This window comes from Larus michahellis, chromosome 3 (genome assembly GCF_964199755.1).
Source record: "Larus michahellis chromosome 3, bLarMic1.1, whole genome shotgun sequence".
NCBI lineage: Eukaryota > Metazoa > Chordata > Aves > Charadriiformes > Laridae > Larus > Larus michahellis.
This window is the reverse complement of record NC_133898.1, coordinates 45,425,498-45,441,203: the sequence shown is the minus strand read 5'-3', so window position 1 is coordinate 45,441,203 and position 15,706 is coordinate 45,425,498. Positions and strand designations below refer to the sequence as shown.

The window sequence follows — 15,706 nt, the reverse complement described above, 5'->3', positions numbered from 1 at the left end:
CCCGCAGCAACAGGCAGGACGAGGAGGAAGCGGCCCCCGGGGGTCCCCACCGCCCCGCCGCCGGCCTGAGCAGCGCCAGCGCCGCCGCCGCCGCAGCGGGAGCCACCGAGCGGGCGGGGGGCGCCCGCGGGCCGCCGGCGATGGCGAACCAGCTGGTGATCCTCAACGTCTACGACATGGTGAGCCCTGGGGCCCGCGCCGGCGGCCGGGCCCGGTCCGGCCCGGGGCTGGCGGCGGCGGCGCGGCCCCGCAAGGCACCTGTGGCGGCGGGCGGGGGCGCCGGCCCCCCATGGCGGGAGGGCCGCGGCGGGGAGCCCCCTGACGGGGGTCGGGGTAGGGACGGGGGGGGGGAAACTTTTCCTGCCCTTCCCCTGCCCGTCCCCGCCGGAGTCGGCTCCGTGGGCTCCCGCAGGAGGGGAGGAGCAGGGATGGATAATTTGGAGGTGTGTGTCAGTTTCTACCGATCTCTTGTGACCCGCAACAAAACTTTGCTGCGGGGCCGGGCCCGGCCTGGAAGCGACGGGTCGATCCGCGCCCTGTGGCGGGGGAAACTCTTCCCCACGCTGGGAATGGGCGGCGAAACGTGAATTTCTCCTCCTCCTGTGGTTGTTGCCCCCAGGGCTCAGCAAGGGGGAGGCCCGGCCTTTCCCGTGCCTGAAAACCATAAAAGTGGCGGATTTGCCGCTTCTGTGTGGAATATCCCAGCAGGGTATTAGCTGGGGGTAACCACTGTCTGTGTAGGAATAAGAGTTTTTTTAGTGCGGTGTCGGTAACGTGTTTTTTTTTTTTTTTATCTTAGACCAGGATTTTTTAACAGTTTTGGTATGGCTGCAACTTGGTAGACATAAAGGAACGGCTCCAGTTCTGATTTGCAGCCCTGTGAGCTCACCCACCTTTCCCTCCCTTCTGGGTAATCTTTCTGTGACACCCCCAGCAACTGCTGTATTGTCTTCTGTGCAGCTGGAAGCTGCTCAGATGCCATGGTAACAAATGAGGTGTAAGTACCTGCGTGGAACAGGAGGTGCGGATAAGTAATATTAAGAAAATATTATCCGCTAATGCGTTTCAATCGCTGGAAATTAGAACAAGTAGCCCCAGTTCTCTGACCGTGTCTTGAGTCTACGGGTAGAGGGACAGTAAGATTGACAGCTAGCTTCAGGTAACCGTGTTTGCAATACTTGGCTAATTTTGGACAGGCTCTCCTACCGCCACCACTGCCACCATTTTAAAGTGAACTTTAGGTGTTTTAAAAGGGTGAAAGTGTATAGTGTAGAGTCAGTGACTGCTGGCAGAGAGAAGATGCAGTTTGTTTGCTTGGGAATACACAGGCTCAAATGTCAAAATATTTAATAGCAATCAATAGGGAGCTGTCTGCCTTGAAATTAAAATTATAGATGAGATTTTTTTATATGAACTAGCCTGATTCTTGTCATTATTTTCCTTCACCCTAATACTTATCACAGAAATCAGTGTCCCTGTCACAGGATTTCTTTTTTTTTTTTTTTTTTTTTTTTGCCCCTTCCTGTGCCTGAGTTCTGTCCTCCGGTGAATATAACCTGTTACTTCTACTTTGTTTTCCCCTCATTGTAGGGAATGAGGGGAGGCTGGAGACAGGAGCAGTCTATTCGCTGTGGTTTTTCTGAGAGAGGGGAAAACAACATGGTGTCTTTGCTCACCTGGTTGAGCTCATACATGATGCTGATACGACAAAAAGTCAGTGTGCCTTATTTATACTAGACTTCAGGAGGGTGCGACTCTGTCGTATGCATATGTATGACTTCTCTGGACTACAGTTCAAAAATACATGCTGGAGAAGCTCTTTTAGCATGAAAAGAGGTGGCTTTACATATATTAACTATAAATATTTGTAAGGAGAAAGAAGTAGGACTTCAGTTTCAGGACTCTTACATAAGGTAGTATCTTTGAAGTCAATGCTTGACGCACTTCTGACTTGCTAAGGTGGAAGACCCAGCGTTCTCAGAAGACTTGCTTAGCTGTGCAAAATGTCGCCTGGGCCCAGTTCACAGGCAGGCTGTGAAAACTGCACGGAACGGACTGTCTCCTATCTAAGTGCCTGCCTGGAAAGTCATGCCCTGGCCTCTGGGAGAAACTCCGTTCTCACGATGATGATAGCATTAGTGGGGTGTGACTTCAGCATGCCTTTTCTTTTGCTCTTGTGATCGTCTACTCTTCCATTCACATGGTTCTCCTTCATCTCTTACTCTTTAGATTTCCTTGCTGCAACCCATATCCTCCTTGCTTTTTCCTCCAGAGTTGAATTGCTGTGATCAGTTTTACTCCAGCCGTCCTAGGAAGGCTGACAGTTGACAGGAGGGAAGCGGGGGGAAAAAAGCAACAGTAAGGTTGTGCTCGTAAAAACTAGTGTCGTACTTTTCCTTAGGGCATGGTGGGGACTGATGGTTGTTCTGTTGTGATTAGTGGGGCTCTGCCTGCATCAAGAAGTTGCATAGTCTCCAAAGCCACCATCTGTGGAAGGAACTTACTCTCCAAAAGAAGCAAGCAAGCACGTTTATTTGCAGATGTTTGATCGCACGGAGGGGTGGCTTTTTGTGTATTGGTCTGCAGTTGTGGTATTTGTTGAAGCTGTACATCACCACAAATTATACGTAGTGTAAGCTGAGACCACTAAGCAGAATATTTCTGTGTCCTGCTTCAGCTGTGTGCATTGTTTTATAATGATGTCTACATTATTTGACCGTTAGAGAAACAGATTTCCTTTAAGCTTTGGAAAGAAAAGCTGACGTTCCCATGGTGTCTGGAAGACACTGTCTGTGCCTCAAACTCTTTCGCTGAATGATCTCCCAGTCCCTTTTAAACTTTTTTGAAGCAGGAGCTTAAACCAACACCTCGCTTTCATGTTGCGTAGCAGTTACATTACTGCATGTAGACAGCCTGCTGAAATCAGTGATACCGCCTTGTTTGGGGGCACTAAGAGTTGGGGGGAGAAGGGAAGAGTCTTTCGTAATAGCTTTTCATCAGATTCTGCCAACTGAATATTGAGGCACTAGCAGGTTTACTGTTTGCTTCTGAACATTTCATGTCACTTGGAGATGGGTTTGGGGTTTGCTTTTTTTTTTTATACTTTAGGTTTGGGATTGGGGTTTTTTGTTTCTCTTTTGGAACAAGAGACCGCTGTTAGTCACCTGGTTGACAGAATCACACTACTATAATTGCAACAGTCGCATGAACAGCTTTATTTTAACCCGAGTGCTAACTGTAGCTTCATTTCCCAGACAGCTGCTTAGGTATGCAGGGGAATACCAGGTGACCTTGCTACTGTTGAAACTCCTTACAGGGCTGAGTCGGTTGGTTTTGCAGCATATACCCTTCCATTGTCCTTAGCGCTTGAAAAAGAGAAAATCTTTGATAAAACCAAGGGGCGAGGAGGGCTGTATGTGTCATACAAGAAAGTGGACTTTCAAGTACCGGTAATTTTATGGCAGGAGAGAAGCTTAAGGGCATATTTACGTGCTGCAGTTCATGCCTTTGAAAAATATTTTTATTATCATTAAAAGAGTAGGGTGAAGACTTTGATATATTGTGTTTTGAGAACTGGAGTACTTATAGTTTCATTTTAACTAACAGCTATTTTTAGGAGTCTAGCTTTTTTGTGCCCAAAGTAGCATCCTATTTTTTCCCTTGTCAAATAAGGCTATAACAATCTAAAGTATTAACATAAATGAAAGCTCTGAAGAAAGTAATGAAGATATTTTTGAAGCACTGGGATTAGTGTTTTTCTTTCATTTCAGTGACATGACTTTATTGTGTGCATAGAAAAATACCTCTCTAATATTTTTGTTCTGATAGTTGCATTAAACATGAATCCCTGTTCTACAAGACTGACTGACAGCAAAATATTGAGGATATGGGACTGTGCTTCATTCATTCTACTGTGTGCATTCATACGTTCTACTATGTCAAAATGCATATCAAGACTAAATGAAGGGAATCCAGTTTGTGTAACGAAAGCAAGGATGTAGCTTTTGGAATCAGTTTGAGATTCCAGAATTTAGGGCGTGTTACTGAAACGGCGAGCTATATAGATGTCACTTAATATACAATCTTTATTTTGTAAGTCGTATATAATCTTTTCAGCTGTAGCGAAATTCAGCATATTTTAAGTTGGACTTGTCCTGCATTTCTTTCTTCAGTGAGATAAGGCATTTTGCTCAACAAGAAAATGTGACCAACCTTCCAATAGCTGATCCAGATTAAGTAATAATTAGATATAATTACTGTTCCTAGGGGGAAAGTAATTCTGCCTTGTTGAAATTCTTTTTTATCTTCAATTAACCTACTCTGTTCTTACTGGAAATGCTAAGTGAAGTGCCAGCTTGCTTTAGGCACCTCTTTCCAAAGCTGCTCAGTTTTTGTAGTCTAGTGAGCTCCATGTGTTTAGGTGCCACCATCGGGAGGAGTGCGGACTTGAATAGCACTGGCCCTGCTGAACACCTTGTTAGAGCAGCTTTCCGTCCCGTTTGTCTACTTCTGGGCGGATCGATGAGGAGGGTTGGTGACCCACTTTCCTGTCCTCTCCCTATACCTTGCATTAGGTTGTTTCACCAGGTTGTGGGAGGGGAGGAGCATGAATCATTTTTCTCTTTTTCCACCTAGTAACAAACTAGGCTTTATTAATTCTGCTGCTCAGGGGATATCTTGTGTAACTTTTGTTCCATTTTCAGAGAGCAGCGATAACCTTGCTTGGCATTAACAGATCCGATGCGTGTGTGATGTGTTATTTGGAATTCAGAGAATGGACCCAGAGTTTTCTGGTGGAATGGGTGTCCAGGAAAGCAAAGACTAGAGCACCAGGGACCCTGTCTAGCTCAATTCTAGATTAGGTTCATTTGGATACAGGTTTGGCAAACATACTTTCTTCCTGTGCTGACAAACTGTATGTTGACTGTGCCTACGGCTTTGACTATAAATATAAACCTAAAACTATTTTGAAATGGTCAGCTGGTAAAGTGTGGGATAGGACTGGCTTCAGAACTGAAACAGGTTTCTGTTGAAGTAGCTCTTCCATTTTCCTGGGGGCTTTTGATTTCACTTCAATGAACAGAATCGGGTTTTTTTTATGGGCACAAACCCATTAAGTTAGTTGGGTAGTCTGAACATTGTTCTCCTTCCTTCCTCTCTTCTTGTTTTCTCCTTGTTCTGTGTCTTTCTATACAGGGTAAATCTAACCCAGTATATTTCTGGATGCAGCTTGATCATACGGACTAGCTCTCTGCTCTTCCCTGGGGAGAGGAAGGAAAGAACTGCTAAGCCTTTTCAATAGGCTAAGGTGATGATTTAGTGTAGTCATCCATACCCCACTAGCTAACATAGCAATGCATTGACAAAGCCAGAAATTAAAGCAAAGGGTAAAGTTGTGTCCTAAGCAAAATTTATCCACAGACCTCAATAAGTCTTAACTTTAAATATAAGGAGCAAAATCTGTCTTCTGTTAATTTATGTTGACAAAATATCCCACAACTGGCTTGTCTATAGAAGAGATCATCAAATCCTGAGGATCTTGTTATCCAGATAAGTTATTTGTGTCCTGTGCCTGCTAGCGCAGGTGTGAATTTTAGGCTGGAAAAAATCATGTGCTGATCTTAGGTTTTGTGATACTTAGAATAAGGACAACTGTAAAAGCCAAATGCGTCCCTATCTTATGCCTGAAAATTTGTAACTTTTGGCCTGGCTTCTCTTTCTGCCATTTAACTTGCCTTGATTTTCGTGAATAGCTTCTCAGTCCAAAGTTTAGTGTATCATTTTTATTGGGAGAAAACTAGCTTTCAGAAATGCACGTTATATGCCATAATGTCTGTAATGGCCCTGTAAATTACGCACTAACTCCAGCTAGCACATCTTAACAAAGTGTGACACCTGTAACCTTTTACATTTTTATCATCAGTTGTGCTGTTTTAATAGTGACTTCACATCAGAAAGCACTTATTATGTCAGCAGGTTGTGTAAAGAAGATAGCTTCTTTTTCTTCCTGTTTGCTAGATAAATGGTAATTTGCTGGGGGTCCTACCTCAGCCTGTATCCTACCTGCCAGCTGACTTCTTGAAATCTGCTTTGTAGAAGTTCGCAGCGGTGCCCTTTGGGACCAGACGACCTGGGAGGAAATATCCTGCTACTGGAGTACTTAACAAAATAATCTTTTCCTTGTATTTTTGAGAGCTTTTTCTTGCTAGCCAATGTCAGTTTTAAGGATGCAACTGAGGCTTCTTTTTTTTTTTTTTAGCCTTTTTTTGAGGTTCCTTTTTAGATTGTGTCACTTGAAAATTTTTAGTGCATGGAGACTGATATTTCGAGGATGGTGATGTAGCCAAGGAAAGGCAGTAATTTTGAGGTTTTCCTTTCCAGAACTGTGCATCTTTAAGGTCTTGAGGGTAATAGCCAGCTCCTATAGGCTGCTAATAGCTGCTGCTGCTTTTGAAAAAGCCAAGAGAACTCACTATGGGAAGGGTTTTTTCTTCCCTTTTCCTTTTTTTTCCTTTTTTTTTTTTTTTTTTTTAAATTATCACTTCCTGATTTCCTTTTGAAATGCAGCTATTATCTGTTGGCTACAATAGAAGTGATATATCGGAAACAGGTGTTAGATGTATGCAAAAAGACTTACTCCTGATGTAAGGAGACACATACATGAGGAGCCTGGAGGGAGCTTAGTGTTTTGTATGGTGACCGCCACTTGAGTATTCAAAGACAAAATATACTAAGGTAATTTTAATTTGTCATACATATCTCTGAGTGTGTCTCGTGCTCACCTGGTCATAAGCTAACGTGTGGTCATTGCTGTAAATGAGTCATGTGTATATATTAATCTGACACTGTTACTTAAAAAAAAAAGAAGTGCTCCTGCAAAATTACTGCAGTTAATTACTGCAGTTGATTCTAGAATGTATTCCACTTAATGAAAAACTTTACAACCTGTAACTCGTTGACAAATCAAAAGCTGATCAGGATTTCTCCCAGGTACGGTCTCCTTGGTTGACAGACATTGACAGCACTAAAACACTGGAGTAGAATCTAATGGAATTAATTCACTGCCTACAGTTGGGGAATTTTAACGGCATGTTCTGTTCCCATAAAATGGGTAGTGCATTTTCACTTTGTGGTAGGATTTTATGTTTTTGATGTGGGGGATAAATACATATTGGTCTGCTATCAGAAGACAAATCTGTATTAGAAACTAACTCTAGAGTCTTTTTTGTTTTCTTTTTTCCTTTCAGTATTGGATGAATGAATATACTTCTTCCCTTGGAATTGGAGTGTTCCATTCAGGTATAGAGGTGTATGGCCGAGGTACGTACAAGAAAAACATAACTTACTCTTTGTTCCAGTAATGCTGTTATTTCAAAAACGTTTTTCAGGTAGTGAGGGAAGTCTGGCTCCTGAAACCTGTCCATCGGTTTTCTCTTGAAAGTTCTCATCTCTTCTGCCTCTGGAAAAAAAAAAACTTGGATATGAATAATCCGGTAGTCATCTTGGATTCTTGTATAAAGCTATGCAGCTGTGAAAAAGTGTGCCAGTTATTCCGCTAGGCATAGAAATCTTCATTTCAGGTTTTGAAATACCTATTGTTAAAACAAATGTATGCTTCATGTAAGCATGGTTGAATCATGTTTCCTTAGTATTCTGCCAGCGCTCAGTGCAAGGAGGTCATTTGGAACTACAGAAACAATAGTCTGTTGCAAATAGGCACCTAAAAGTGCGTGATGCTCAGGAAAAACTGTCTGTTCCTTATTGGTAGGTTGGTTTGTTTAAAGAGACAGTTTCTTTAAAAGGCATCTCATGCATACTGTTCGCAAAAGATACATGTGTGATAAATACAGCAATACATTCCAATTTTGCTAAATAGGTCGGACTTCGGGGATGCAGCTTCCTGATCTGTTCAGGCCACTTTGAATCCCCGCTGCTGCCAGAGGGTGTTTCTGAGCGCACTGTAGCACAGGCTCAGGTCTGAGGTGTTCTTGCCTGGCAGTATGATGACGCTCTAAGGTGACGGTGTTGCTAAAAGTAGTCCATTTAAAGGAGAAAAACTACTTCAGTTCTTTTTTTTGGAATGTGTTTGGAGGTGAGGGGAAGCAGCAAAAGGTGTGTCGTGCAGTCCAAAACCCACATTGCACAGTTATCTTATACTATAGATGTTTCAGCTACTATAATGGTCATGTTGTAACTGGGTTTGCAAGTGTTATCAAAGAAACGAATTGACAAAACACAATGTTTATTGTTAAAACTTTTTTTTTTAATCATTTCTTTTAATCCAAACCAGAAAGACCTGACTCTTAATAGTGTTGTGCCTGAAACCCAGTTTTTGAGCTGTGCCAAAAACATGTGCTTCCCTTCCTGTTCAGATTGTAACAGCTTTCTCACATAGCAGGTCATACCCCTGCTAGAACAATGACTTGCATTTTTCAAAGTACATCAAACTTTATTTATTAACCTGTTGTAAAAGAGATTATCCATAAAACTGGATGCTAGACTTGGATGATGTGTTACGAGTTTTGAGGAAAGGAAGCGTGAAGTCATGCTTAAAGCTTTTTATTGCACTCCGGGTGTGGCGTGCTGCGTTATCTTACAGACACAGAAGGAAGCTAAAGCACACCATGATATTTTCATGTACTGTAAGTGCTTATGCCAGCAAATGCTACGTACAGACTTCAGATGCGTGCACTGGTTTACTTTCTTGTTATAGTAAAGAACTCGGGACGGTTGAACTCTTGCAAATTAAGAAATTAAAAAACCTATTAGATCACGCTGCCACACTTAGAGCTGTAGCATGCACTGAATAGAAGCGCCATCAGACCTTTGAGGATGCAGTACTTGGAATCCCTAACCTATAAATATGTAAGTGGACTCTTAACAGGCAAGCATGTATAAAGAACATTGGTATACAATGAAAACAATATATACTTACTGTAAAGTTATTCATGTTAAACCTGTATACTGAAGTAGGAAATTCCCTGTCAGTTTTTACTTAGCTTATCTAGTAACTAACAAAACTATTCATTTCCAGCTCCTTGCATTTGTTACACGTGTAAATTAACTGTCTGGGGTGTAGCTTTAAGTCCTTGTGAAGTGATCCTCCAGGCAGTGAAGTCTGCTGTTTTCTATTGTCGTCGTATGCCATTTTTGTTAAATCTCATCTTTTTCTTTCAGAATTTGCCTATGGTGGTCATCCGTACCCTTTTTCTGGAATATTTGAAATTTCACCAGGAAATGCTTCCGAGTTGGGCGAAACATTTAAATTTAAGTAAGAAAGATACCTATTTTCTTGCTTTTGAGAAGGCATATTAAAAAGACAAGTTGTTGCATTTATTTTTGAGTATAGAGTGTTGAATGATACTACAGGATTTTTGACTAAATCATTGTGTTTACTTAGAAATGAAAGATGGAGAGAGGGTGATGGAGACAGTGAAGTGTCTACCGCAAAGAACATTATTTTTAGCATACCATTAAATTCCTTAAATGTGTATAAATTATGTGGACTTGTGGCTAGCTTTTATTATTCATACAGAATATACAACTTAAGTGAGCTACAGGTGGATGATCAGCAAGGAAATAATCTCCCATGATAAAGCTGAAAGTGGTGCTGTAAAATGGAATAGGAAGAACCTATGTTATTCTAGGGCGGCAGAAGGATCTTATCACCCACAGCGGAATGATTTTTGAGCGTTGTATGAACAGTAATCCACCTATATCATGGAAGCCTGATCACCTTCTACTCTCTGTTTTTCTTCTAGAGAGGCTGTGGTTCTAGGCAGTACTGACTTTATGGAAGATGACATAGAAAAAATAGTGGAAGAGCTTGGAAAAGAATTCAAAGGAAATGCTTATCACCTAATGCACAAAAACTGCAATCACTTTTCTTCAGCTTTATCTGAGGTAAACAAACATGAAGGTCTATAGAAAGATGCTTACCAGGTGGCTACAAGGCGTCATCTCCTTCCTGTCCTTTGGAACGTTTGGCCTAATTTCCAACTTTCCATCTCGGGTACCTTGGCCAAACGCCACCGTTTTTCAAGTTTTATTGGTGCTTGTGTCCAAAGCACAAGTTTTTGCTGCCGAAGATGCTAAATATTGTTGTCGTACATAGTTTGTGTTTGAGCAGGGGTGCATGCCTAATTGAGAGACCTAGTAAATGAAGTATTAACAGGATTTCAAAAGCATTTCAGATGCTTCAGAGATCACTACTGAAGACAGAACCATGTGTTAACTTTTATCAGTATTTCCCCACAGAACCATCACACTGAAAATAATTTTTAAAGTTATGACCTACTGTTAAAGAATAACAGAGGCACTGGAAGTTTCACAGTCAACGTTAATCTTCTGCTTGAGAGGCTTTTTGACAGCACCTGCGTCCTCGGCATGTAGATACCTGAGTGGTCGTGCAAAGTATCTGATTATGGAGTCCCAAGGGGCTTAGCTTTTTCCCCTCAGCTTTATTTTAACATGATCGGTTTGCCAGTATGATTGAATGCCTGATCATTCTCATGCGTGTCAACACAAGGGAAAAGGTCAGGAAGAAGTAACCGAGGACGAAGAGGGGAATGGCAGTTGTGATTTTTATCAGTAGTTGGCAATCTGTCCTGGTCAGAATTTATTCTAATGTTTTATTGAAGCACTCCAAAAAGGGATGGCTATTTTTTTTTCCATGGTGAGCTTCCATAAAATCTAATTGTTCTTTTTTTTCAAAATAGTTAATGGCACATTTATTGTATAGCCTGTGTTTTGTGTAGACCGTTTGATCTTCCAGTGGTACTGGAAAATTTTATTGAGATGATGATTCATGTGCAACAGTGGTAGAAGTAAGTAGGGTGAGACACTGACAAAGCTGCAGTTGGCGTGAAATCTGGCTGTATGGCCAGATTTTTGCCATACTCTTCAACCTCATGGTGATGTTGTTTCTATTTTATGTCTTGTCCTATTTAGTGTTCAAATTGACTATAAAAACAGGGATATAATTACAGGTTAAATGCTGCTCAGTTACAGCAGAGTAATGCTCCCATTAGCTATGATTTTCTCCAGATTTGCACTGGAGCAAGTAATGCCAGAAGTGAGTAAGTAAAATATCTCATTCCTTGATAGCGACAACAAAACCATTGAAGGAATGATGTACAGTAAAAACAAGTATTTAATGCAGCTTTATATATTTTTGAGGAGTTGAAACCAGCTTTGCATTGTATAGCTTCTCTTGTTCCAGTGAACCTGAGTGTGTGTGTGCTTGGCCTGGGTGCTGTAAGATAGTGACGTCTTGTGCAAAGTCATCAGAGGCCGTCACAGTAAATAGCCTCAGGTGTGTGCATAACGCCACCGAACTGTAACATTGACACCGTCATCTTGACCGCTCGATTTCAGGGTGCTTTTTTTGTAATAGTGAGATTTTTTCCTGCGATTTCTGTTTCTGAGGAATTAGCAGTGACTAGAAAGTATAGCTTAACTCATTTCTACGCCTTTTATAGAAGTTGTTCAAAAAGAGCAAGGTGGTTAGGTTTTTCAGGACTTCTAAAAAAAAAAAAAAGTGTGTAAAGTGTGTAACCATGTGTCAAACTCTCACAGTGGGAAAACAAGTCTACTTATATGACTTGGGATGCTGCTTTCACTGATGGAAAAAGTTGTCTTAGTGCATCTAACTTGAGTGCTTCTTGACTGGCATTTGTAATAGGTAAATTGTAAGGCTGCCACTGCCTTTGCTTTTTATTTACAATACTGTAGTTTTGTTACTGCTGAATCCAGAACTCAAATTAATTTTTTTTTTTTTTCTTCCCCTTCCACCTAGATTCTGTGTGGAAAAGAGATTCCACGATGGGTGAATCGCCTTGCCTACTTCAGCTCTTGCATACCGTTCCTGCAGAGCTGTCTGCCGAAGGAGTGGCTCACTCCTGCAGCCCTCCAGTCTAGCGTTAGCCAGGAGCTACACGATGAGCTGGAGGAAGCTGAGGATGCAGCAGCATCGGCTTCCTTGGCCAGCTCAGCATCTGGGTCTAGAACTGGTCGCCACACCAAATTATAAGTCCTCCTCCAAAGTAACGAATGGTTTGAAATACTTCGGTTTCATCTCTCCAGCAATCGACTTCCTGACAGAACATGAGAGCTGACTCTAGAACATTGTTTTTATATGCAAAAAAGGCTCTCGCCAACCCCTGTTTCAGCTCAGGATTATTTATGTAGTGAAAAGAATTGCTGGGAGAAAAGGGAAGGATTTTGTTTGAAGCCACCCTTTTCATTTTCACCTGTTTGGTAGACCTGGGTTAACTTAACATCTTGTATAAAGCAGAACTTAAATTATTTGTTTACAGTATTGTGTACTGCTGTTTACAAGTCCTGTAAGGACTCCTGCCACCATGGAAGAAGAGAGAATTTGAGTTTGATTTAACTGTTGCTATAACTCAAAAGCAGTGGTATGATGCCCTGGATGAACTCTCCCCCTTGTTTTCAAGATTTAAGGCAGGTGAACGTTAAATTTCTGAGAAACGCCAGAAACTGCTGAATACTATATGTGTGAACAGGGTACTGTGCACTTAAAGTGGCTGATGTAAACAGGTAGATTCCAGGATGTAGGGAGACTGGTTTTGTCTAAGATCTGTTACTAGAATTATGACCTCTACATTAATGAAACTGTGGATTTTTGCACATATGAAGGGAAATTTCTATCTCATTACAATGCACATTGGTCCCTTTTTTTTTTTTTTTTTTAACTCAGCCATGTAGTTTGCATCCTACCTTCTGTCTGTATTTACAGTCTACTTCAACCAGGATTTAGACAGCGAGAATGTCATCTGTTAGAAGCATCAACAATTTTTTTCACTGTTTGCTTTACTTGATTTTAAACTTGTATATAAAGTTAGTACTTGTATTCTTTTGTTTGTTTGTTTCACATAGTTTAGTGAATAGTGTACTACAAGCCATTTATGGTTGGGGAATGGCCTTGCTTTCTGCTGCTGATTTTGCTTCATTTGAGTTTGTAAACATTCGTGTCCTTTTTTGAGCTATAAATTACTGCCCAGTTGTGCATATCCGCACAAATTATAGAGAAATCCTAATTTATTTTCCCACAGTCTCTATCTGTGGCATTAACTTTCTTGTCAGATGTAATGAAGAAAAACCTGAAAATTGCTTATGCACCTGCGTGTTTACACAGCAGAACCCACTAATCTGCACACATAATTATATCTGAAGGTAAGAGATATTATTTTCTAAAACACAGAAGTATGTTTGCTGGTAGATTATAATTAGAGCTAAATTATAATTAGTGATCAGAATATATAATGGAATGCCTTATTCTTGTTCACTTACCAAGAGAATTAATGGTTCTTCCAGTCATTAGTGTAAATTAGTGAGGTTCTATTGTGCACATAAGGATACAGTAGCACAAACATGAGGGAGGTGAGCTTGTGTATTTTGTAAGACTTGCTGCCTTAAACTAACAAAAAACATACCATCCGTAAACTGATCAGGTCACAAAGAAGTGTGCGTTACGAGAAGTATAAATGATTCTTACAAGCTTTATTTTCAGTCTGTTGCTGCGTTTAGTTTTTCCATTAAGTGAAATACTGACTCTACAGTTTCTCCTGTTTAAAAGGAAAAAAAAAAAACAAAAAAACCCAAAAAAACCACAAAAGCCCTCTTAGGAGGCAAGAATGCTTCATGTTATGGATGCTCCTAGCCACGGGCAGTCAGTGCCATTGAACCCCACAGGAAGGTGCAGTAGGCTGTATCGTAGTAAGAATTCTTGTGATCGCCAGCTCCGACTCGCGCTGGAAATGGGCAGAAGTTTTTCTGCTAGGAGTTGGGTTGAATCCTTTTGTCAGCCGGTCTTTGAAGTTTTCACTCATCTTCTGTGATGCAGTGTAGGTACAGAGAGAGAGGGACGCTCAGTTGCGGGGGAAAAATCAAGTGAGACTCTTTCTGGAAAAAGTGGGATAATAGTAGAAGTCTCTTTAACTGTAGTTTGGTACGAGTTTTAATTATCTCTTCTACCAAGTGGGAAGCGCTTAAGACTGACAAATCTGACACTAATTATGTTCTCTGTTTGGCCTCCAGAAGCTGGACATACTGACTCTCCCTGTTGAGTGCTTTTTTCACTTAAATCTCTGAATTTGAGTTCTCCTTTCCTTTTTTTCCTGTAGTGAAAATGAACATGGTGGTCTCCAGTCAACTCTCAAGCATTACAGAACTGAATCTCACACTACTTACAGCTAAGACAACAGGCCGCAGACAAGTTATTCTGTCTCGGCTGTGCAGCTGTGGTAGTAACGTGACTAAGTCTCTCGGCCAAGGCAGGTCCTTTATTTCAGCTCAGGGTTGAGGCCACTGATCTAGCAATGTACTGTAGCTTTTCCTAGGTTTTAGGAAAAATAAATAGAATGAATTTTCATTGCTACCTAACTTTTATGTACCAAAATCAGCTTTTTAGGCTTCTGATATATCCAGAGCGCTAGGTCACAAATCTCTACACCTTCATTAACACACACACACCTACAGCATGTACAATGCAAGAACGTGACAGATCACAGCACAGTTTTTATTTAGAAGTAAAACTAAGACTATTTTTTATAAAGCAGACTGGAAAGTTTGTAACAAAAACATTCATTTTATTGGTAGCTGTACAGGTGAAAATACTGTCTTATGCTCCTTTTTTTTTGTGTGGGTTCTTTTTGTTGTTGTTGTTGTTTCCAAACCATCCATTTGTAAATCCTGTGAGGAAACTGACACCCGAACCCTGAAGGCTCTTGGGTTTGTATCAAAGCGAGCGGTACTGTAACTTCAATCGCCTGCTGTCAACTCAGCCTCCACTGGATGCCTCCAAGAAGTCACCCTGCCAGTGGTTACTCCAATCTGTTAGCAATAGAGCAAGTTACCTTTCACCAGCATTACTGCCAAGCAGGGATTACTTTAGTCTACTAATGACCACACTGTGCTAGGACTAGAACACTCCAAAATGCTGTGAGAAAGCTGGACACCTGTGGAGTCTTTTCCATCAAAACGGGTAGAAAAATATCACTACTTCAGGGTTCTGCTCTGTTTACTTTCTCATTCTCGTTTAAGTTTCTGTAAGATAGTACTTTTGATACGTATTGTATTCTTTAACTCAAGGTCGTTTTATTTAAATGCCATTTTCTGTTCAGCAAGCCAAAAAAAATCCAATGTACTGTCAGTGTGCACCAGTAACTTCAGAGTGGCTTGGTAAAAACATAGTTGCATTACTTCTAAAATTTGCAATGCAATTCTGATCACTATTGATACATGATAATTTTCACTGTTGGAAGTTGGTTACAAGCTGAATATTCACTGATGCATTTTTTGTAAACTTGTATTCAAGTTTACTGTACTACATAGTATTTGTATAAAATTCAGAGAATTTTGACTTTTGTTACCTGTACATGGCAACAAGTTGTCTAGCATCTGAAACTTAAATCCATCAGTTTATTAAAAATACTTTTATAAAAAAAGACAGTTGGCTCCGTGTGTTATTCCCCTGGTGCCTACAGCTTGTTTTGTCAGTGCCACCCAAGCTCTTTGGTTTTGAAAGATGTTTTCACAGGACAGTAAAACTACCCAAGGGTTTCCTATAGCAAAGCTATAGGCTGTTTTCTGACATGGGCATCAGGAGCTGCTGCCCTTTGGTTTGTCTGAGGCGTTATCAAGATCCAGGGCACGCAGGGCTTACCGTGCAAGTTTGCCATCA

General features: G+C 41.1%; 1 protein-coding gene across 1 annotated transcript; it reads left to right on the top strand.

The window, feature by feature from the left end:
• On the top strand, positions 1-15,470 carry DESI2 (desumoylating isopeptidase 2). The gene is made up of 5 exons (XM_074579958.1): positions 1-179; positions 7,248-7,320; positions 9,178-9,271; positions 9,762-9,903; positions 11,798-15,470. The coding sequence occupies exons 1-5, from the start codon at positions 141-143 to the stop codon at positions 12,029-12,031; spliced, it is 582 nt and encodes a 193-aa protein (XP_074436059.1). The 5' UTR covers positions 1-140; the 3' UTR covers positions 12,032-15,470.
• Positions 15,471-15,706: the final 236 nt, after the last annotated feature.

Excerpts from the sequence above, each read along its gene's own strand:
- DESI2 (XM_074579958.1), top strand. The coding sequence starts at position 141 with ATGGCGAACCAGCTGGTGATCCTCAACGTCTACGACATG. Across the intron at positions 180-7,247 it reads TCCTCAACGTCTACGACATG|TATTGGATGAATGAATATAC; the intron begins GTGAGCCCTGGG and ends TTTTCCTTTCAG. Across the intron at positions 9,904-11,797 it reads TTTCTTCAGCTTTATCTGAG|ATTCTGTGTGGAAAAGAGAT; the intron begins GTAAACAAACAT and ends CCTTCCACCTAG.